This window comes from Megalops cyprinoides, chromosome 14 (assembly GCF_013368585.1).
Source record: "Megalops cyprinoides isolate fMegCyp1 chromosome 14, fMegCyp1.pri, whole genome shotgun sequence".
NCBI classification, from domain to species: Eukaryota; Metazoa; Chordata; class Actinopteri; order Elopiformes; family Megalopidae; genus Megalops; species Megalops cyprinoides.
The window spans coordinates 5,862,972-5,886,926 of NC_050596.1; the positions used below are offsets into that span (position 1 = coordinate 5,862,972).

The 23,955-nt window shown below is 43.6% G+C and overlaps 2 protein-coding genes and 1 non-coding gene across 3 annotated transcripts; 1 reads left to right on the plus strand and 2 right to left on the minus strand.

The window, feature by feature from the left end:
• Positions 1–4,947: 4,947 nt before the first annotated feature.
• asb11 (ankyrin repeat and SOCS box containing 11) lies at positions 4,948–10,271 on the minus strand. Its single transcript, XM_036545808.1, has 7 exons — positions 10,096–10,271; positions 7,676–7,755; positions 7,435–7,542; positions 7,179–7,329; positions 6,052–6,186; positions 5,697–5,888; positions 4,948–5,072 (listed from the first exon to the last, which is right to left on the minus strand). The coding sequence occupies exons 1-7, from the start codon at positions 10,226–10,228 to the stop codon at positions 4,948–4,950; spliced, it is 924 nt and encodes a 307-aa protein (XP_036401701.1). The 5' UTR covers positions 10,229–10,271.
• Positions 10,272–13,145: 2,874 nt separating this feature from the next.
• Positions 13,146–13,217, plus strand: trnae-cuc. Its single transcript has one exon. It is a non-coding gene; the product is annotated as a tRNA-Glu (tRNA).
• Positions 13,218–13,662: 445 nt separating this feature from the next.
• Positions 13,663–23,657, minus strand: vegfd (vascular endothelial growth factor D). Its single transcript, XM_036546029.1, has 8 exons — positions 23,474–23,657; positions 23,065–23,186; positions 18,191–18,410; positions 15,662–15,852; positions 15,263–15,390; positions 14,531–14,646; positions 14,098–14,251; positions 13,663–13,902 (listed from the first exon to the last, which is right to left on the minus strand). The coding sequence occupies exons 2-8, from the start codon at positions 23,152–23,154 to the stop codon at positions 13,893–13,895; spliced, it is 909 nt and encodes a 302-aa protein (XP_036401922.1). The 5' UTR covers positions 23,155–23,186; positions 23,474–23,657; the 3' UTR covers positions 13,663–13,892.
• Between the last annotated feature and the right edge of the window lie 298 nt (positions 23,658–23,955).

Below are 23,955 nucleotides of genomic sequence, written 5' to 3' on the forward strand. Positions count from 1 at the left end.
AAGAATACCAAGAGAAATTTAGGCGTAAACCCCAAGTTTGTGTTGTCATGGTTGCACTGGAAGGATCGTGCATTGGCATTTTGGCAGTTCGAGCTTGTGAGGTTTCGTTGACTTCCTGTTTCCCACGGCTATGTGGCGTTCCCACTCTGGAGGTGCCCTTGATTTGAGAGAGAAGCTGCTGTCTGCTGTGACTGATGAGCCATCAGCCATGACCAGTCAATGTCTGCAGCACAAGCTCAGTCATATCCACCCACAGCAAGACATGCCTGACAGCTGCTTTTCAGAGTTAATTCCATTGTTTGACATGTGAGAAGACTTACCCTTGCAAGATATTCACATCTGTCTGTCTTCAGTGACTAAAACACATTTTTTTTCCTCCTCCTCTATAGAGAAGCTGTTACATAAATTTAATGAATAGGAACAGCCTAGAGAGGGCACCTCCCTTGCCTTGTGTTGCTACAGCGGGCTCACTCCATTGTGGCTTTGATCCAGATAGGAATTGATATTTTTTGAAGGTGTTCTTTTCCCGTAGTTCCTGTGGTTATATGATCTAATCCATTTGCTTGGGTTGGCTTTTTCCATGTCCTCCTCAGGGATCATATATAAGTGGAGATGAGAGCAGCAGCACAACTAGTCCTCGGGGCTACGAAAATATTTTACATGTAGCCGCAGGGAAGCTTGCCTTATGGTCTGTAAAGAATTCAGTTACTTCATCCATCTTTGGAGCATGTTGCCTTAACCATCTGAAATTCGATTGCCCATTTCTGTTAACCATGTCATAAATACTGTGAGTGTGCTCCCATTCATTCAGAAAGACAATAATTTCCAATGATAATTATGACAATCATTAAAAAAGACAATGGCCTCATGGATCAGCTTAGAGTGGAAATTAGACTATATGAAAATAAAATGCATAAATTTTCTATTCAGCATGATATTTGATACCGCCTCCACTCAGCATTAACTGAGCACAGGTCTAATTTAATTATATACTGGATTTAATTCAGTAGATATGATCAAAGCGTAAAGACTGCTATTGATGTGAGTAGAGAGTCCGACTAAGGAATTGTGCCTGGCCACAGGCCAAGGTTATTGGCCCCCAATTTGGACTCCATAAACAGGGAAAGACATGGGTGAGATGGGATTGAGGAGGGATGCCTTGAATAGCTGACGTGGGAGGGAAGTGGTGAGTGGGATTTTTATAGTCCTGCATGGGACTGGTTTATCGAGGTTTGGTTAATCGCGTGAGATTGTCTGGAAAATCTCCTTCAGTAATAAAATTAGACATTGCTCTAAGGTCTAAGCAAACAAGCAAACCAAAAAATCCATTTAACCTGAAGCTGAACTGTTTACTGAAGTGTATAACATTCTGTGTGATGCAAGACATCTGGCATCATGGTCCATACCAAGCAGTTGTCCACTGTAAGACACATCTGTGGCAAAAGCCACATCACTGAAGTGCAACATTCTGACTGGGGCACAGTGCCTTCTCTTGCATAACTAACCTTGCTTTACGAAATCTGCATTTTTGAAAAGGACGTACTGGCCAGGAAAACTCGGGTGATAGTTCAAAAGCAATGTGATGAGAGATCACCACGTCCACAGCCTTCTTCTTAAAGGGTAAGCAGTTCGGCACAATACGTTCCAGTATTTCCATACAGAGATGCCTGCAGCATCTGTGTTGTAATTGTCTGACTTTGAGTGCTGCAGGAGAAGAAGGGGAAAATGTTATATGCATACCTGACAGCTTTTCAGGAGGAAATCTTGCTATGTTCAGGATAAAATAAGCACTAACTGAACTGTCCATCTCTGGCTCTGAGCAGACTTTGAAAGGTTAGGTGTACTTCCCAGAAAATTGGATAATTGGAAAGATCGCTAATCTACTGTTGCATGAAGCTCTTCAGAATGTACTTTCGAGAAAGTGCAGTTCAGACCAAGATAAGAAAAGCCTCATCTTCAACCAATCAGATCGAGGCAGTTTGACATATGCTCACTGTGCAACATCAGGCAAACCTAATACAAAAAGCCATCCAAATACGTGTGATGGCTTGTTTCCATTAGCAACGTTTCACCTGTAACACAACAGCCCCGGCAAACACGTGTCCTTCTGAAAATGAACACAATATGTTTCTTTCACATTATCTTGAGGTGCAGCTCCCTTTGAAAAAGGACTCTCCGCCTCCTTATCCCACACAACAATCAATGTCTCTGTCTGGCTAGGTGTGATAAGTGGTCTCTCTGGATCTTGATGCCAAAAAAAATATTTCTGTATGGAGATCATAGAACTTACATGTTTTACATGGATATTTCCTCTTTCAAAAATTCAGAAATTACAGATCTTGAGCTGGGATCAGCAATTGTTGACATTGCTAACTGACGAGCCAAACAAAGATTGGAGCAAAGAATTTTCAGACAATCCCTACCCAATTAAACAAAAAGAGAGAAACCAGTTCCGTCCATTACTATAAATATCCCACTTACCACTTCCTTTCTGCTTCATCTGTTCATGGCATCCCTCCTCCATCCCATCTCCCCCCTTTTTTCCCTGATTATGATGTCCACAACCTTGGGGAGTCAACAACCTTGGCTCACGGCCAGGTGCAGTCCCTTTTTCAGACTGTAAGCCGAATAGAAGTACTGATATAACCACTTCACACACCTTCACACTTTGATTATATGGAAATTTATATCAACTGAACACTCAGATAGTTGACATAATATTCAAGTACTTCAGTTGTGTCAAATGTATTCCTTTACATATACAGATTTACCTTGGCAATTTATTTGATGTTCCATGTATTTGACCTCATTTCTGTTAACGTGAAACTTTTCTCAGTCTGAAGCCCATTAGTGTTAAATGTTCTTTCATTGTGCAGACAAAAATAAATCAAATTGCTAGACTGTTTTGATGGCAAGACCTCGCACAGTATGACAATGAAACAAAGATGCTTCACATCTTCATTATAAGTGTGAAGTTTGCAGTCATCTTAATAGATCTGTTGTTCCTGCTGTCTTTTCAGGACTTGCTTTTCAAATGATGGTGAGAGATGGAGGGCAGAGAAGGTGAAGGCCAGTTTAAATATAAACATCAGTTCATTTCACTCCTCAATATGATTTGATCAGATAATACTGAACCAATCTGTTTAAATGTCACAAACGCATGTCACCTGTTCATAGCTCATAGTATTTTCAACAGGTGTTTCTACAATGTTGTGAAACTTGAATGATTTATCCTAAGTGATAATCAATCAATAATCAAGGTAAAGAAAAAGAAATGCTCACCTAATTTAACCTGACTTTTTGTTTTTTATTTAAAGATCTGACCTTTTCTGTTTTGATTTAAAGTGGCATGTGTGGAGAAGAGGGGAGAGGTAGAGGATCTCCTGGTGCTGTACAAAGAGCATACGCTCTCTCTCTACCCCCTAGACTGGGACTACAATGCTCTTGAGGGCAGCTGACATAAAACTAACACTCCATCAGTTCTGACAGATGTGGAATGATCAAAATGACTCCGGGAGGATGTGCCATGCTGTACATTCCATTAGTGTCAAGGCTAATCTGTCAGGGAACATCTCTGCAGCAGGGCATGATGGGAAATGAGATGACAGGGATCAAGTGTGTGTCCCTGTAAGACACCATGGACACCAGAGAGGAGGTGTGAACAGTTGCGGTGGCCTGATGGCTATCGCATTAAAACACACAAGCACCAGCGCAGCCTCGGGGGGTCACGTCTTGCTCCCCCAGGGGTGCTGAATGAGACTTTGAGGCCACCTAAATGAGGGCACAGGGCTCATGAGGGAAGGGATGCGTGTTGTAAGCTGTCTGCAGCCTCTACCACCACCAGTAGACAGAGAAAATGCAGAGTTCTCTTATCTCATCTGGATGTGCGTGAGGATAAAAATACAAGAATCCTCAGAGAATGGGCTACTGCAGAAGTCAATAATGACATGGTGGAGAACTAGCTGAGAAAAACCCATTAATCTTCCTAAAGCATGCTCTGGGGCAATGAAAAGAACAAGTCACTCCCATGCTGGGAGCAACAGAGTGGCTTAATTAAATATTTAGTTAAATAGTTAAACATATTTATTCTCTATTTGTAATCAAGACATAAGAAGTGAGCCCATTTAATTCCAAGGAAAATGATGAGACCCATGAGAATATTTAATAGTACTGCAACAAGTCTTAAAACAGATGTGATTATGAATGCTCTCTTGTACATACAGACACATATATTGAGTGGGAGGTGGGAACACCTGAGTGCTTTTACAGTGCAACTACCCTTCAACAGGAAGTGCTCAGCTCAGGAACCTATAGCACCTATACAATATTTAGAAAAAAACATACTTGAAATGACTTCTGGGAGAAAAAATAAATCATGATTAGTCTCCATTTGTGTTTGCCTGAGTGTGTGCTGCTGTATCCAATGCTTTTAGGACTCATGTATTGAAAAATATTTGCTTGATTGGTTAGGTCAAGAGATGCTGTACTTAATAGGCTCCTCTTAGGAATATGGGTTAAATAAAAGGATACTAATGGAAACATGCTAAACACACACATCCTGAAAGCATCAATGCACCACCCCCTGTACTGAGCTCAACTGTTAAGTTAACTGCTGCCCTGTAGCTACACAGATAGCATGCCGATTACTTTTTGTCTCTACAGCATATTCTCATTCAAGGAACACACTACAACCAATGCTCTGAAGTCAACTTTTATTTACAAATAAAATAGTTTTGCAATAAAGCAAATTTTGCTGATTGTGGATATGTACAGAGTATACATATATACTCACAATCTAAAACCTATGACTGTTTTCACTGAATGGACATTGTACTTTAAATCAAAACAAGCAAAAAACAATGAAAAAGAAATGAGTCCAATAGAGATTTTGTATTTCTAGTTTTAAATGGGATGTCAAAGAGACACCTCCCACCTGAAGGAGGTCTGTCATCTGTACAGCAGAAAGTCCCTGAGCAGATGGGGTAGGGGGAGATTGGGCACCGTGTGGAGACGTGACCGTCCTAAAGACCGGCGAACACAGAGACGGCACAGCTGGGAGAGCGCAGAGGGACCTGGGAAAAAAAATATCAGATCTCAGGTAAGAGAGAAGACCACATTGCATGGAGAGACAAGAGGGTGGTGAGGATTTCAGGCTGAATGAAACAGAAGTATTCAGATGGCTCTGGCAAAGATATCGACTGCATCCATTTCATCACTAGTGCTCTGGAAAACATTTTCAAGTTCCGCCAATGAGACCATTAAAGAGAATAAAAAACCAGACAATAATTATTTCCAATTTTCTCTGTCTCTAACGTGCATAGCCATTCGTTCTCATTATGTAGATATCTGCCCCACAGCCAGCATCTCCAATAAGGTCAGCCCCATGACTAATAAGCAAGAAACTAATTCCTGGTGCTTTTAATGTAGTGAGAACCTCAGTAGAGAATTTGCAGCAATGTAGAGGCTGACTTGCTGAGTGGGGCTCGTGTGTGTGTCTATTTGCCTGTGTGTGTGAGTGTGTGTATGTGCGTTTCGGTGTGTCCTTCGGTCTGTAATGTGCTTGTGTATATATATATATATATATATATATATCTGTGTTTTTATGAGCCTGGTTTTGTATGTGTGTATTTGTTTGTGTGTGCACATGTACATGTATGCACCCATGTGTATATGTGTGTATGTGCAGGCTGTTGTACCCTCTCTCAGCCGCAGTGCCCTCTCTACAGGGCTGCAATGTTCTGCCAGTTCCACTGGCCTTCTCCCCTCAGAGTTCCTTCTCCCCACATCTGCCCCATACTCCATCAGCAGCTCCACCACCCTCACGCTGGGCCGCTGGGCAGCAGCATGCAGGGGACTGTCCCGGGCCCTCCCGCGGTGGACATCAGCTCCTGGGAGAAACACGCACACACGTGAAGACAAAGATGATGATTGCGTATGATGTTTTGGTCTCCTTTTGACTCGCAAGAGCGTAATTCACGTTACACAATTGCAAAGCTGGTGTACGTAAAGGTAAATGTCTATGTATTGTGTTTTACAAAGGAGCAGACTAACCTATCTGCAGGAGTTTCTCCACACAGTCTGGTCTTTGGCCAACGCAGGCGGCATAGAGGGGAGTTCCCAGCTGTGATATTTCCAGGTCAATGTTTGCTCCGTGGGCGATTAAAATCTCCATACATTCCCTATGACCTGACAACAGAAGACAGCAGTCTTTACCAAACATTCTTAACCAACAGTTTTTCCCTAAAAGAAGTACAGCCTTTCACTATTCAATGGTACTGACACCTCAAAACATTCCAACACAATGGTAGACCACATCCCCCTTCCTAATGGCTACTCTTTGTTTCGCAAAAGAGGCTTTCTGCTTCAGATAAGTGGCCAATTACTTCTGGCTGACACCCACCAACGTACAAATCATTATCACTTTTAGCAGTCCTCAATGTCAAGACTACAAATTTGAACTCATAAATGCCGTGACCTGATTTGAAAGCTAACTACATTAGAAACTGGTCATACAGACAGATTTAAATAAAATGTTAACATGCCTGTTAAAATGTTGTTTGTACCAGTGTCCATTAAAAGCATAGTCTTTGCGTTTATGATCCACAACTTTCCTCCAGCAGAGGGCAGCAGTATTAAATAGGCAGCCATCACTATCACAGCAGGAGGGCTGCAGTCCTGCATGTTTTCCAGTTATCTTCAGACCACAAAATTGGCTCAATCAAAACAATGACTTGTTGATTCAGATAGTGAAGCAGTTGTAAGAGAAGGCTGCAGACTCCAAGGCCTACCAGGGCTGAGTACCAAGGACTTCATTTAAACCCTCTCTAGACCCACCGCAACAAGAATCAATACTGAAAAAAACATTCTCTATGTTGTCTTCAACAGTCTACTCGACATAAATATTTATCACAAGCGCCTTTTGAAAATGACAGGTCCAAAGCTTGTGAATCATTGTGTCCCAGGTGCTTTTTTGCTGCAACTGAGTTCATTGTTAGGTCATGGTATCAGCCAAACTATCGTGCACTCAAACTATTCAGACTAAAAACCAAAGGCATGTCCAGCTCTCCAGAGTTGCTTTTCCCTGTTAAGGAGAAGGAAGCCAGCAAGGGAGAAAGCAAATGTTTTGTCATGTGGCAAAAAGTTCAATTCATTGAAGCAGGCAAATGCATGGGCAGCACCTCTCCTTGCGGCTTCATGCAGGGGCGAGGCCACCAGGTGGGCGGGGTCAGGCGTGGGGCGGTACTGCAGCAGCAGGTTCACGCAGGCAGTGCTTCCGCTAACGCAGGCGTTAAAGAGCGGAGTGGCGCCATTGATTGTTACAGCGTTCACCTACACATGGACACAAACAAACACTGTCAACACACAGCCGAAAGCCATGTGGAAAACATCCCAGAGCATTAAGGTGTGTGTATTTAATAGAAACCAAATGCATACATTGGCCCCGTGTTCCAGTAACAACTTGGCACAAGTCACATGACCCCCCAGGCAGGCTTCATGAAGGGGCGTCACTCTGTCCATAGTGGCGATATTCACATTAAAGCCCTGGACAAAAGAAGAATGAGAAAATCACATTATTGGAAAACCTAATTCAAGGTGATGAATTAGAATTGCATATCAGTACATTAACGCTAAAGCTTTAATAAAAGCTTTTGTTGTGGAGTGATTCTCAGTGTACCTGTGCAATTAGTGTGTGGAGGGAGAGCAGCCGTCCTTGGAAAGCAGCCTCATGGAGTGGGGACCTGTCTGCCCACGATCCTAGGACACACACACACACACTTATGACTTTCCATGTGAGAGAGGACCCAGCATTCATGCACAGTCATCTGTGCCCCTCACCCACAGTGAATCCTGACAATAGATATCCTCCTCAAACCACAGGATAATGCCGTGAGGTTTTGGTCAGGTAGTACATCTGAACAGAAATCCCAGGATTTAGTACAGGGTGTACTTAGGTGCAACAGTGCAACACATAAATAAATGACAGAACTGCACCAAATCCTCATGGTGTGTTCTGCTCCTCTGGTAAAACAACTGAACAATACCTTTGATAAGGGGAAAGAACTTAAACTGCTGTACTCCCAACAGTTGTTGCCTAAAAAGTCATGCTCCTTCCATCAAACAGAAGCCTGGTGTTCTGACCTCATACTCACAAAGGCAGCCTACAACATTTGATTATAGCCTTCATTTTTCACACCACTTTCTCCTAGTTTTCAAAGGCATGAGTAAAACCCAAACGATGAGGTAAATATGGTTAGAACACAGGATAATAACAGTACCACAGAGAATGTTTGACCTGTAAAACATAATGAATGAAACCTACCAGCCATGAGGGTATTGCAAATGAACCCCCCGTATATGTGAAACTCTCTGCTCCAAGGTCGCTGTCCCACAGCAATCTCAGCCTGCATACCAGCCATTTTAAAACAAAAACCTCAACAGCAGAGCAAAGCTTGTTGTGAATGAGATGAAATGCACGGGCCCTTGCCTGCTTTATCAGGATACCAGGCTAACACCTCCTCCGAAGGATAGCCCTGCTTTTAATGACAAAGGGACCATGCCACATAGGTTCCTGTAACCTGATCCTCACTGAGTTTCACATTATCCTACTTACAAGACACTTTAATACAAATACAGGTACACATATATACAAATCCTCAGTGTGATAAAACTGGATTTATTTAGCATTTTTTTCAAATGGGCTGGGTTTTAAGGTACAGAAACATGCCCTGTACTGAGTGTGTCTTTCAATGTTAGTGCTTTAATTTTGTGTTCACATATCTGCTCACTTAAAAAAGAAAATATTCAAAAAATTTTCAGGTTTTTTTGCTATGGGTCATTTCATGCTAAGATTATGAAGCTCTGAGCTCAAATTTAACTATAATTGTGTACAGCATCTCATTCAACTCTAATGTGTTTGTGCTTTCCATAAAAAATCTGGAGTCCCCACTTTCAGAGGGTGCTAGACAATGGGTCAACTGACCAGTTTTATTCTAATTTCAGCCCCACCCTTTACGCTGTTGGGGTGTGAATCTTTAAACGTGACAACTGCTAAAAATACCTTAGTGAACAGTTCCAATCATTACCAAAGACTTGTGTTTTCAGCCACACCTCAACCGTCTTATCAAATTCCTTAGAAATCTGACACTGACATCAGTTGTGGACTGGTCCCTAAAACATTTTTCGCAATACTTTTATTTTAGGATCTGCAGCACCCACAAGGCAGGACTGAAGTTGAAGTAAAAGCTGTCCTAAAATCCTGTTCCCTGGCAGTGTTGCAGTTATAAGTAAGGGATTCAGGAAGGCACAAATCATTGCAAGCTAAAAGTTTCTGGAATTCACACGTCACTGAGAGCTGACTGATTCTGGAATGCACACTTCATTCAGAGTTGAATGAGGTGCTCCACATTATGGTAGAAAGAAAGAAGAGCCGAGACTTGAGAATGACTTTTGTGACGGTGTTCTGTTTCAGCTTGGTTTATTTTCATCAAGTCATGACTTGAAGGGGAAATGTAAAAAAAAGTAAATACATAACCACATTTCTGAACTCACCACGGCAATAACCACCAGATGATATTTTCTGTTTAGCAAAATTAAAAACATATGTGCTACCAACCTCAGATGCATGGCATGTAATAAGCCCTTGCCCCACCTACCATATATATAAAGACTCACATTGTTACATTAGTCCACCCACTTGGTTTAGAAAAGTGATGAAGAGGCCCCTCTCTGGCAAAGTCAGCTCAGACCATTCTCCCACAGTGTGCTTCACAGACTGGACCATTTGGAAATATACAGCTTGGGATAATGAAAATCCATGTTTTCTTTGATTTTTACACAGCTCATCAACACAGAGATGCCTACCTCTACTTTGAGAATGCTTCATTACAGTTATACCTTTCCTTCTTTACAAATGCTACCTTGATACCATAAACAGGTGCTCTATCTATTAACTCCAGCTTTATTCACACTCAGGCAGAGGTTTCACATTCAACTCTACACAAATCCACTTGACTCTAAAATCTTGCGTTTTATGTTTATGGTTGTTGTTTATTTTTCATTTGCTTTGGCTAGAGGATATGTGTGACTCCCACTCACCCCCCTGAAACGTGTGACAGATGTAGTTCCCGTAAAGGTCATGTCTGGAGTCCCAGGACAGGGCCGAGATCCCCCGAATGTCCTGCCTCCTCCCTGCACAGGTCAGAGGGGGAAGAGTCAGGCTTTCGGTCATGCCGACGGGTTCCCTGCGCTGGCTTCCCTGCGCTGCGTCTCCACAGACGGTCTGTTGTTTACAGCATGCAGCAGCGGTCACGGGGACTCATGTTGCACTGGCGTGTGTGTGCTTACGCGCATGCGAGAGAGGGTGAGAGCGGCAAGCTCAATTACTTTCACATATGTGCTTTTGGCACAGACTTTCTGGAGGGCTGTGACCAGTGCATTTCTACTTGGCCACTGAATGAACTGTCCAGCACAAAAAAACAAAAACAAAACCAAAAACAAGACGACTACAACAAGAAAAATGCAGCTGAAATTGCACACAGTCAAATAAGTGTCTTATAAACACAATGACCCTAGACAAACAATAGGAAATACAATAATTTTAAACATGCAGTAGTTTCCTTTCATGGTTTTTCTACTGGATATTAAAGTAATTTTGAGGATTGAAGTACATTTGATAACAGAAGAATGCAGAATGTGACCGAATTACTCATATCATCATCTACCATTTTGGCTGGTTTATTCACAGGGTAACAAAACCTGCAACTTCTGTCTTATTTACATGTTATACTTAGCTTCCTGAAGCCTGGTTGATGGTTCTGGCTCTGCCTGGGTCTGGTTCAGACTGTGGTTATAGTTCAAGACGAGGTGAGAGCTTGCAGAACACAGTACAATTGTACTGGAGGAGTGGGAGCTGCATCCTACACAGCTTGCCAAACACTGAGATAGACGTGTTACTTAGGATTGATTATAATCATATCTTATTTCAGGTAAAAAATGATAGATGATGCACTGAACAGCCATCATAAAAAAATACAGAAAACCGCACATAGAATTAATATCACCATATTAACCTTCTGCTCCTTTAATGCCTAGTAAATAGACTGACACTGCAAAGCCTGTTATCCCCTGTTCCCATAGCAAATTAAATGTGCACCTGGAGTTATACAATACAACCCACCTCCCCCACCCCCAATTTGATTGTCATTGCCGACGGCTCAGTGCACTGCAACATACAGAAATGACTATGCCTTCACCTAGCAAGAAAGGTTTGGGGGTCAATTAAATTATGAAAAAAAGTTGGGCAAGGCAAAAGAAACACTTTATTAAATCCATTAATTATACAACAATTCACACAATAAGGAATTAGGTTGCTGTGATTAGCTGCGTAGCGTGGCTCCCAATATAAATGCTGCATAGTATTGGGAAAGCAGAGCATAACATTTACAAAATTTCCTTTTTACATTATATTATTTATGTATCCAGCGCTCTTATCTAGAGCAACGTACAATTTCGAGAACGTTAAATGTGCATTGCGAGGAGCATAAACATAACTATTAAAACAGGAATAAGCAAGCAAAAATGGTAGTGCATTTACATTTGTTCATAGATCAGGTGCTCTTATCCAGAGAGACTTAAATGAAGTGTGTTATTTATGATTTGGCAATTAGCCACACAAACAATGAATCATTAGTGCCATTGTGGGACACACCGCCACAAGAGGAGTTAAGTGCCATCGTCGGGAGCACAACCGTGAACTATTACCGCGGATATCCAGCCAGAGGGTTTGCAATGACACTAACCCGGGGCAGCCAAGGCGTCACCCCTGGAGACACGCTACTGACAAGTGGAGAACATGAAGTGTGGTAGCACTGAAAGCCTGGAAAGATTTCCAGTAAACACGGTCACAACGACCTTATCTCTGTTGTTCCTCTTCACCCTTGCATATGTGAGTAGACATTCATTAATTGTGCCTACACAGTCTCACGCAGCCACTAAAGGCCAAAATAAGTGTGCTTATCTGTACTGCGAACCTTCTATTTTTCCAGGTAACACGACACGACACAAACATTAATTAACGCAATTAAATTTAGTTAATGTTAGGATATCGTATGCGTTCATAGTTCATAAATGCAGCACAATTAAAACAGTTAATCTGTGCGCGTAGTTATGTGTCTAAAGTTGTTAGAAATCCTGTCTACAAATAGGCCTACATATTTCCCTCATATAATCATTATCGGGTCTGGTGTAAAAGAGAGCGCATGTGGAAAATAACAAATACCATACAAACCCACGCAGCCATGCCGATTTAGTAAGTGAAAATTGAACGAGATACTTTTAGCCATTTTTTTTTTTGGCGGGGGGGGGGGGTCCGTTAGCAATCCTCGATTATATATGTATATTAGTACATGTTGTAGAAGATTACTATTTAGGCTTTCAGTCTCTTCTAGAACATACACTAAACAAAACTCGAAAATTGTCAACAAAAAGTGAGTACACCTTAAAATACAACGTAGTGCAGATCGCTGTAGTTTTTGTCCAGCTAAACTGACCAACTATTGATTACTTCTTTTCCAGCACCTTCACCACTGCCCCTGTAAACTGAAGCAATACACAGCCACGGCTACATCAAAAGTCAGGGGAGGCTACTCTTGGACTGGCGGAAGACGGACTCTGACACAAGAGGCCCCTCGTGGATCTCACTGCGTTGCTGACAAGAGAAAAATCGAAATCTTTACTTACAAATGGGGCATATCACTGCCAACAATATAAAACTTTAATCTGTGTGAAAAGTGTTAAAAAGTGTGTGAAAATGAATTTACTATAAATTCCAGGAATTACACAGACGATATATTTACCGTCGTCCCGGTCACGAACAGCGGAAAAGGGCTTTAAGCAGCTGTACTCTTGGGAGAAAGTGGCTCTCTACAAATTGCTGTACAAATTCAAGTATGGCCTGTGGTTCGACTATTTCTCACAGCTGAGAGAGAGGGAGGGAGAAAAAAAAAATGAAGGGAGAACCTTCAATACCTGGGATAAAAACGCAAACGGTTGTAGGCACGTATCAAATACACAGTTAAGTCAACAATGATGACGATAATGACGGATGATCATATTCATATGTCATACCATTCTAAGTACTACTAACTTCCCTGGTGGTCTAGTGGTTAGGATTCGGCGCTCTCACCGCCGCGGCCCGGGTTCGATTCCCGGTCAGGGAACATTCCTTTTCGTTTACTGACGTCATTGAAATTACATGTATTTCACCGAGAGCTCAGTTGTACTTACTATATCGTCGTTTGAATTTTCGTATTACTCACTGCCAAATCGCCTGGGGACCAGAGCAGCTTTGCTAGCGACACACATTAGTGTTCTTCTCATAATTCATAGAAGCTGATTTTTGTGGAAATTAATATGAAAGGGGACAAAGTCACTCTTTTGAAGTGAAAGATATCAACAAATGTCCAAATCCAATATGTGAACTACTAAATAACATGAATATAAGGGCATTGTGTTTCTACCCACACAGTAAACAGGAAAACATTACCATACATTTTCTGTCATGGCAACTATGATTAAAATAATGAGTGTAAAGCAACAGACAAAAAAGTAATAATTTTTTATTTACATACATTTAAATAGGAATTGTTACTGAAGGGAGGAAATTATAAAAATATTACTTTAAAAAGTAAATTACATGATCATTCAGTGCATAGGGGACAGTTGTGTAATCTTTTATGTAACAGCACAAGCAACATGTTAAAACACTCAGCACTGTCATTTTATAGGGACAGGGGTTAATAGGAATGAAGTGTGTGTGATATAAATAGAGAGTAATAAATAAAGGCTGGTTCTCCGCTTCCTTGCAGAATGTCTTTGCTTTGTCCTGGGGGTAGTCACTTGCACCTGCAGAGAGCAGAACAAAGCATGTTCTTTAGGGGGACACCATAGCTATGCATTGTACTGTATCCCCACGCTACTGAAATATTATGAATTTACAAAAAGAATGATGCGAAGAGACAGAAATGTGGTGATTTAAAAATACAGGCCGGTTGACTGAGGCACCTTGGTAACAGCTCGGTTTGAGATGGGAGAACACACCTGCAGGTGACCCGGTCGAAACGTTTGCCCTTGGCGGTGCACACAGTGGAGTTCAGGTGACAGGGGTAGAGGGGTCGCGTGCTGTTACTGGGAACACAGTCGCAGCGATCAACGTCAATCTCACAGTCCGGCATCCGGGGGCTAGAAGAGGATTCTGTGGGAAAAACAGACAAAAAAAAAATATCAGCCATTTTAAAATGCAGGCAGTTGCAATGTTACATATCACATTGGAATGTTACGACACCAACTCCTAAAGCATTACGGTTTAATGTGAACCTTTAACATAATACACTGGCAACCACCCCTCCATTGACCTCACTCGACATTAAAAAAGGCAAGATTTTGATTTCACATTGGTGCTTAGTTTTGTGTGTCTACCCTGTGGTATTGGGAGTAATCAGCTGGAGCAGACCCTTTGGAGCGCGAGATGCACCTGGTTGGCTGGATGGATACGGAATGCATCTCTCTGCCATGCAGTCCCAGATCAACCCGCTGGCGCACAACCTGCGGGAATCCTTGGATTCCGAGATCCGGAGCACCGGGGAGCACCTGTGAGTAATGCACACTTAGGTGAACACCTGTGAGAACATACAGCGCACAACCGGACAGCGTCACCCGCTGCCGTGGGAACCTGCGGATGCCACAGATGTCACACAGAGGAGCTCGGCTCAAACTGAACACTCACATAATGTGTCGTCTCAGGTGATGAAATTGATTAAATGCAATTTCAAACGCTAAAATACCACATATAGTCACACATGCTTTGGAAACTACAGGAAGACAATGGCACCAGTCATCACAGTTAATAACATTACAAGTATAAACTGGCCATCTGAGGCATGACTTATTATTTGCTATATAAAAAGTTGCTCTTTTCTGGGCTGTGAGGACCTTGTGAGCAGATGCTATCGCATCCTGACCTTTCTTTGTAGCGCGGCATAGCTGCTATGACACAAACTGTCAGGAGAATGTAAGGTAGTATTTGTAATAGAAAGCATAATCAGTATACAACTGCTGCCATACCATATCAAATATGTTGAATTTCCTACATTCTTCACCTACTTAAACTACACATAAACTACATTTAGACTTTAGTGAGAGGACATAGGGTTTGGGAGAGGCAGTGCTGAAGACTCCTCTGACCCCCTTCGATCATGTGACTCACCCGGTACTACCCAGAGGGTGGGCGTGTCGCCTGATCATCGACGGCTCCATACACTTACACTCGGTGTGATTGGCCACCTTTAATAGAACCGGCTCTGGCCCGTGTTTATATGGTATCACGGTTAAGAGCTGTGTAGTACAGAAACAGACAGGATTTAACACATTACTAAGTAATCACACAGTAACAAAAAAACCCTCTTACAGTTTGGTTTATAAGATCAGCATAATGACCTCTTAGCACTTAGGTAGAAGTGAGTACTTGATCATAAAGATGCAATACACTTGATTTACAGAGGAAATGGGGGCATATGAAATTATTCACTAATAATACACCAGCACATACACCCACATGCTGTTATCACAGAGGTAACTGAAGAGGTAAATAAGGAAGTGTGCTCACTGTTTTATTAACATAGGTAGTACTTGTATTTCTGCACGACACGCCTTCTTTGTTGCAGCAGCCATTGCACCTGAAGACAGAGACACAGGGCGGCTTGAAGAAGATGTCAGGGCTGGTACCCAGCTCCTTGGCCACGTCCACACATGTCTCCCTGGGCATGCACTGGATCTTTTGCCACTCGTCATCAATGGCTGCCAAAGACACAACAGCACAACACATTCATTTGGGAACAGTGAGGCAGCTGGGAGGCTGCTTCCAGTCTGGGAAGTCAGTGAGCATCAGCACCTCGTTCTGGCAGGAGGCAGACCTCATATCTCTCATCCCAATCTAGGCAGCTTCGAAGCTTAGGCAACTGTCTGTGTCAGGGTTCGGCAACCTTCACTATCTAAAGAGCCTTCACTATCTGCCTGGAGCCGCAAAAAATAGCCTATTTGAACCCTTTAAATGCAGGTAGCCTACCCACAGCGTATCAGTCTAAATTAGACTATCAACATTGCTAATAGGTCTAAATGAGCATTCATTCATATGTTTTACCACAAGGTGGCTGCGGTAGGCTATTTATGATTATTTGGTACGTTAACTTTGCATTTCCTATATTTACAAACATTTGCGGCGCGTGAGCATTAGCTGGTGGTGGAAAGCCACCAGGCAGTAGCCTAACCAGTACCAACAGAAAATTGACCATTCTTGACAGTGTGTTTTATTGTGTTATCATCGTGCAATCTTACATTTTATAATTTTTACATGATCTATCAGATGTATATTAAATAACATCTGTCTACAGTAACGATTCTGTGCACCTACAATTAAAAAAAATTGTAAAGGTAACGTGTACCGTTCGGGGAAGACCATATCGGAGCTATCACCGAGTGGGTACGAAGTTGGCTGTCTAATAGAAAGCAGACTGTAACTGTGGGAGGAATTGTATCAGAGCAGGGTCCTGTACGAAGTGGAGTCCCGCAGGGATCGGTGTTGGGGCCTTTGCTATTTCTTATATACATAAATGATCTTGATGCAGAGGTTAGAAGTAAAATAGTAAAATTTGCAGATGACACAAAACTAGGGGGTCTAGCCAACAGTATAGAATCAACTAAGGTAATACAGGAAGACCTAAACAGCATCCAAAAGTGGGCAGATACCTGGCAGATGACTTTCAATTTAGATAAATGTAAAATCTTGCATGTAGGAAATAAGAACCTTAGACAAGACTACTTCATGGGTGGAAAAAAACTAGAATGTGCTCAATGTGAAAAGGACTTGGGAGTAATGGTTGACCCAAGCTTAACAGGATCTAGGCAGTGTGCTGTAGCAGTAAAAAAGGCCAACAGGATGCTGGGATATATAGCCAAAAGTATTGAGTATAAATCTAAAGAGGTTATATTGAAATTATACAATGCCTTAGTCAGACCGCACCTGGAATACTGTGTGCAGTTCTGGGCACCGCACTATAAAAAAGATACCGAAGCTTTAGAAAAGGTTCAAAGAAGGGCAACTAAATTAGTTCCTGGCATGAAATATAAATGGAGGCTAAGGGGTGATTTAATTGAGGTATTTAAATTTATAAAAGGAATCAATAAGGTTAACTATAATAGATTCTTTAGGGTGAGTTCAGTCTGTAAAACAAGAGGACATAAATGGAAACTAGTTAAGACTAAGTTCCACACTGATGTAAGGAAATATTATTTTACACAAAGAGTTATCAATACATGGAATAGGTTGCCAGGTCATGTAGTTGAGGCAGAGACCCTTGCTGTGTTCAAGTCTAGACTTGATGCAGTTTTGGATACTCTTTAATTAAGAAATGGCGAGCTTAGTTGGGCCAAATGGCCTGTTCTCGTCATCATATGTTCTTATGTTCTTATATGATTGTATGGGGAATCTGCAGGCTAGTAATGTTACCTAGTTAGCAGCTAGGTAGCAGTTTAGCCACATATCAACGGATCCCCAGTAGCCTAATAGTAATAGCGAAGAGTTGTGCTGTCAGGTGTAATATTAATAAAAAACGAAATCCCAATGTGAAGTTTTATGCTTTATCTAAGGCACTTAGATAATCAATAAGTTAATTTACCAAGACGGTCGGTGACTGTTAAAGCGCTGGCTGACACATGCATTCGGTCAGCTATCTTTATGTGGGAAAACCAGCGTTAAAATAAATCTCTAAAGTTACTCATGTGATCATGTTGGTGAGAATATACAGTATTTGGTAGTATGAGACTGCTACAATGCAAAAAATATATATATATACCGACATTATATAAACATGGTAAACTTATTTAATAACATTGAGAAAGTCGTGAATTTTGCATGTAAGTCTACGGGAGCCAAAGCCACTTTCTGCCACCAGCCCCCTGTGTGACGACACGGAAGTATTGGTCTTTCATCAGCTCAAGTCATTGGCTTAGGTTGGCATTACCATCTCATTCACACGCCACCCTTTACCCGAGCAACACGGGTGACGTGCTTCCACAGACGGCTTGCCAGAAGCACCCGGCTTTGGCCCTGCCTTAGCACAGCCCCTCCGGTGCTCACCTTTCAGGATCTCCAGGCTGTAGGAGGCGGCGGCGTAACGAGGGGGGCGGTTGGCCCTGGCGGAGGCCAAGTGGGACTCTGGGTACGAGGACGACTCCAGGTGCTTCAGTCGGAGGCGGCACTTCCAGAGCTTCCAGTCAGGGTAGTCGGTCAGCATCAGCAGCTCCTCCAGGCTTGAGGCCGACCTCACATCCCTCTCCCACTGCTCCTGGTTCCTTGACTGCAGGAGAGGGGAGGGGAAAGGCGGATCGCAGTGATTACAAACAAACAGGTTTTTGGCAAATTCAGAAATTGCTCATCATTAGTGCATTTCAAAACAGTCACATAATAAGTTAATAAATAAACAACAGTAACAAGAATGCATGATAAGACATACCATCACGACTGTAGGCACAGGTAGAGACACATTTGAGATGTGCAAGCTCTCTTTCCCTCTTTCCCTCTCTCTGACATTATTACTCTCCCTTCCACAAGGGGGCGTCATTCTTCTATTCGAATGTCTACTAAAATGCATCCTTGTATGTCTCACTTTATGCTACTTAAATCTTCAAGGCTAACATGCAATATTTCTCAGGCATATTGGACAGCGGGGTCAATTAATAACACATTTTAATTGTATTACGACAGAGAAAGCCCTTGCCCCATGATTTAGCTACAAGCATGAAAACTGACATTATTTAGGGAAAAAGATCAAAGTCATGATTTCTTGTCGTGTGGGAGTTATGAGTTTTAAAGTAAGCAATGAGAACTACAGTTAAGGCAATCGGGTGTACATATAGAAGAAATACCAATTGGTTAGTACTAACAAACCACCGTAATGATGTGCTGGTGTTTGACAGTTCTGATAGCAGGAATGCACTTGTGTATTTTGGAAGATACACATGCAGAACTGTATTTAGAGATGTATTTCATCAAAAGGAAGAAATACAAGCAAATACAAGCTTTCTTTGTTCTTTCTTGGCACAGTCAATATTTGCCCATAAAGTGTATTATGAGAAACTGCTTCTCAAAACTATTCACAAAAAAATCACAGAAATGTCCAACTGGCATTGTCACTTTGACAGACTTTGCAGACTTTGTTGCTAAGACCATACAGCATATATATATGTCCCTTGCCATGCAAACTGGCTTCACCTAAAGCAGTTTGCGCTGAAATATTTCCAAGTGGCACATATCCAAACTCATGAATCAGCGTATGTAATAACAATGAGAATAGCTGAATTTTTTTCTCAACGTTCTCAATATTCTTTTTACTGCAGAGAGTTGTTAACAGAGTTACAACCACATAAGACCAAACACATACCATATTAAGCAAATGGACATAATTTCTGGCTGTCCTTGTGGGAATTAAAAGTTTCCTTGTTTGTGGTTTCATGATGAATATTAATGGAAGCACAAGGCCAGAGAAGGACAGTGTAAGTACAGTGGAGTACAATGGAAGTACAGAGAAAGGAAGCAACACACAGCTCACCATCTCAGTGTTCATTGGCACTTGAGTGAGCTGCAATTTGACTGGCTGTGGCAGCAAGCAGAATTTTCCTCTCTTGCCTGTATGATTGGGAAGAATCCTAGTACCTGCCATAGTGTTGTAGTAGTGACTACAACAGTGTCCTCCAAAATAAGTCTGATACTGCACTAACTCAATTTCACTGAGGTAACTGTAAGCGATGTGAGTGCTCTTGAATTACTCAGCTTTTGTGAAATAATATGAAAAAGGAATAAAAGAAGAGATGGTCACTGGATGGACCAAAAGAGAATTTGCTCTCAACAACCACATTTTCAGTATAAATACATTGTAATAATTCAATAAACAAGGTATTCATATGTATCCTTATAGCTCTGTAATAACTATATAAATGTGTGATATGTCAAATAAATGCAGCATGGGTTGGCGCAGTGCTCCGCGTCCTAGAAACAGGGTGTGCTGCTTTGCAGAGGTATAAATAACTGCAAATCCCGAAATGCAACTCATGAGTCACAAATCACAAATCTGAATTCATGAATCACAAATCATGAATTGAATCACGAATCACAAATCAAAGAATGGCAAGGGCCTCCAGTCCACTACCTACCATTACATTACATTACCCCTACCATTTCATCACATTAGGTTTTTGCTAAGTTGAAACTCTTACCTGGAGTGGCTTGAATGGCTTACAGTTTTTCACATATTATCCATGTAAATCCAACACATGTCCTTCAACTTTGCTGCTACAGAATATCCTGTAGGTACGTCTGCCCTATGGCTGATGGAGGGAGGACTGCAGCGCTGGTGGTTCAAACCCCAGGAGACCAGGTTAGCTCAGTGCTTCCCATTTCAGAATCGGCGTCCAACATCTATCACCTGTCACCTGTCACCTGTCCCTCTGTGGTCCTCCCCACTCACCCCTCTGCAAGGACCCAAGGCCTGGGACTGGACTAACCCTGGATCTCTCTTTTGCAAAATGCTGCATTGTCACATACACTCTGTCTTCTGGCCGCAAAGTCACCCCTGACCCAAAATTGAGGTGTATGGCTTCCCGAAAGCATACTTCCTGCCCCCTCCCCCACCACTTCCAACTCTACAACATGAGCTATCAATACGCAGGCTTTGGGCCGGTCCTGTGCGGGGAGGCTTCTATGGTGCGGTGGGAGCCCGGCGGATTTAACACCGAGCTGCCTGGAACCGCAGTGTTAATGGGGGGATAATCAGCCAGCCACTGATGACTTGCAGCTGTGCATGGGAGTGCTGACGTCAGACAGCCGCAAATTACCACACCGCAGAGTGGAGGAGCCAGGCTTTGGGGTTTGTGCTGGCTGTCAGAAGCACCAAATTTTGAGGCATCCAAGTAATTTACCAGTGGAAGTAATTTACCGGGGATTGCTTCCACTGGTGTCTTCTGGCTGTATTTCCAAGCTCTAATAGGTCTACAGTCATTCGCCTGATGGAGATGGGAAAGCCCACACCCAGATTTGGCAGCTAGCGCTCAACAGCTCGGTGCCACCCAACCCCTTCGAATCGTCCCATGGACAACAGCTGGGCTCAGGAAGTTGGCCTCTGCTGGTGTATGTCATACAGCCACCTGTCGAGCTACCCCAGGGGGAACAGGCAGGAGTGTGTGCAGAAGGGGGGGGTGTGTGGGTCAGCAATTGGGAAGCCCTTACAGAGGATCCCTGCTGCGACCCGCTACTCTGGGTTTACGGCCTCCTCACATACCGTGACACAGCTGCGCTGTAAACACGCTTGGACCGGAGCGCCTCCTTCCACAATGAGCTACTGTGGAAGGCGTGGTGCGGGAAAGGCCGGGGCAGGCGTGGTGCCATGGCCTCTTTCAGCGCGCTCCGAGATTTACCACCATTCACCTTGCAGGAGAGGAGGAGGGGGGGGGGGGGTCACTGGCAATGCGCATCGGGCAGGCATTCCCAGTGCTCCCTCAGCTTCTAAAACACACCACGCCTGTTTACAGTTCACTCACACTAACGTGAAAGGAAGTAAACAAGCAGCAGGCTGTTTATATTACCTCTCTCATACACACAGCCATGCTCCACATGCAGCAAAAAAAGGTGACGCGAACTGCCAGACTTTGGTTAGCGTACACATTAACCAAATGGCGTCACACACACACAAAAAAAAACATCATTGCGTTACCCTGCAGCAATCCCGTTAAGCCCCTCTTGTTTAGTCGAGCCATTTAGGGAGTTTGACGCTAACTGCATGGAGGATGTGGGTAAAACGCAGAGGGGGAACTCGGACGAGGCAGAGGGACATCCAACCATGTTTTACGAGCAGGGAAACCCGCAGAACGGATGGAAAGTTAAATGGCCCAGACCAGGGCAGGAAGGGCTGTCGTGCGATATTATAAAGTCGTGAGCTGACAGAGAGCACTGCTGGGCTTGCTCCCCCCGCCTCCATCAGTGATAGGAGTGCTCTGATCCCTGAAATGCGCCAGGGCGTGACAGGCTGCTTCCACTTAAATCAGACGAACCTGACATAAAAACACAGGAGGAGCAGGAGGAGGATGAGGAGGAGGAGAGGGTGTGTGGGGAGTTTTCCAATCGTTGCTTAAGGCTGGGAAAGCCCAGCCGCTAATGAGGCACGGGGGCCTGCCAGGGAGGGGAGGGGAGGGGAGAGACGAGCACTGCTCACTAACTTCAAAACGCTCATCCTCAGGGTGCTTTCCTCAGCCGTGAGCCCCACCACTCTCCGCTCACACCCCATTCATCTGGAAACACCAAATCGCCCTTCCACTCTAAATAAATGCATGACAGCTTACGCAAGAAGTGACGGCCCAGAAAAGGCTGCACTCTGACACGTCAAGGCGTTGACCTGTGTGACAGAGTCAGGGGTCGAGCTCCCTGCCATGCCTGTTAACATCACTCCTGTGCTCCTGAACTCCAGACCGAGAGGTGTGGTGCTTTACTGGTTAGCACTTCAGTCCAAATTTAATTAAATTTAATTAAACACCAGCTCATAATACATCCCTTAAAGCTGCCCTAAATGTGCATGTTACTGGCATCATTAACTATATTAGGTGTCAGACGGTAGGAGCCAGGAAATGTCGGGAAAGACTTCAGAGGAACAAAAAAAAGCAGTTATATTGCGAGAGGACCATTACTAGCCTTTGAGGACATTACTACTGGGCGCTCATGACTGCAATAACAAAAAGAGTTTCATCTCAGGAATGACCAAAATGTTAAATCTAGCCTGGTTAGCCAATGATCGTTTTCTCCTGACACGCAGCTATTGTTGACTCACTTCAGGACGTCATATCTGAAATATATCATCCTCAACATTTCAAATCAGCCAGATTGGTTTTGCTAAAATAAATCATTGTGACTATGATAATCACCGATCCCATCAGCCGTAAGGCAGACATGCAGACGTGATTGCTTACTCTGTGAGTGCTGTGGTCCTCGTGTGCCAACATCAGCCTGGAGCAGGAGAACACCAGCAGATGCATCACAATCCCAGAGTGCATCCTCATCACTGCTTCAGGCTCCAGGCAGCGCCCCTGTACTGGGATCAGTCAGAGAGACGCAGCATGGTTTAAGCAGGGGCATAAAACGCAGCTCCTCCAAGCCTGCGAGATGCCTCAGCCAGCTCCTTCGGATCTGCGCATGAGCAGAGGAGAAGGAGGACCAGCCGGACAGACCGTGACCCGAGGCGGCCGCTGCCAAGGAGGCGGCCCAAACTCTCTCGGGGGGGGGGGGGGGGGCGTCTTTGGAGCCGGCAGGACAAGTTCAAAACTCCAGCTGCAGCCTCTGCTCTGGAGCATTCATGTAGGAATGAGGGCAACATCTCACCCAAGTCGAGAACGCCTCCGTTCACGCTGTCCCGCGGGCCCTGCAGCGGTGCAAGGACTGCGGCCAAGGGTGTGAGATCCGGCGCGTCGGTCAATTTCCCTCCTTTACGGTGTGGAGCGGCGTCCGAGAGCCAGGCATGCCTGTTCCCCAGCTGTTTAATCCGATATCACCGTGCCTTCCAGCTTCAGTCTGTGGCTGACAGAGAGTTGCAAGGGAGCATGTGTTTTAAATGTGATTCAGACCTCAGTGAGCCTGGCTGAGGTCCCACCCAAACTCTGCCGATTGTCTGGGATGGGAAAGGGAGGGGCTGGAGGAGAACTGCTGATTGGTGGAGTGAGATGTCCTTCCCGTCACAGCTGAAAATGAGCTTGAAATGTGATATGAGCCGCTTGCCTCCGCCTGGAACTGACTGCTCAAACTCAGAGTCATTTACTGCGAAAGAGACGTCAGTGGTGGTGCTGTGATTTGCAGCCATTTTTGCA

Excerpts from the sequence above, each read along its gene's own strand:
- vegfd (XM_036546029.1), bottom strand. The coding sequence starts at position 23,154 with ATGAGGATGCACTCTGGGATTGTGATGCATCTGCTGGTGTTCTCCTGC. Across the intron at positions 15,853-18,190 it reads CAGCCTGGAGATCCTGAAAG|CCATTGATGACGAGTGGCAA; the intron begins GTGAGCACCGGA and ends TGTCTTTGGCAG. Across the intron at positions 14,252-14,530 it reads GTATCCATCCAGCCAACCAG|AATCCTCTTCTAGCCCCCGG; the intron begins GTGCATCTCGCG and ends TTTTTCCCACAG.
- asb11 (XM_036545808.1), bottom strand. The coding sequence starts at position 10,228 with ATGACCGAAAGCCTGACTCTTCCCCCTCTGACCTGTGCAGGGAGGAGG. Across the intron at positions 7,543-7,675 it reads TCCACACACTAATTGCACAG|GGCTTTAATGTGAATATCGC; the intron begins GTACACTGAGAA and ends TCTTTTGTCCAG. Across the intron at positions 5,889-6,051 it reads GGAGAAACTCCTGCAGATAG|GAGCTGATGTCCACCGCGGG; the intron begins GTTAGTCTGCTC and ends TGTTTCTCCCAG.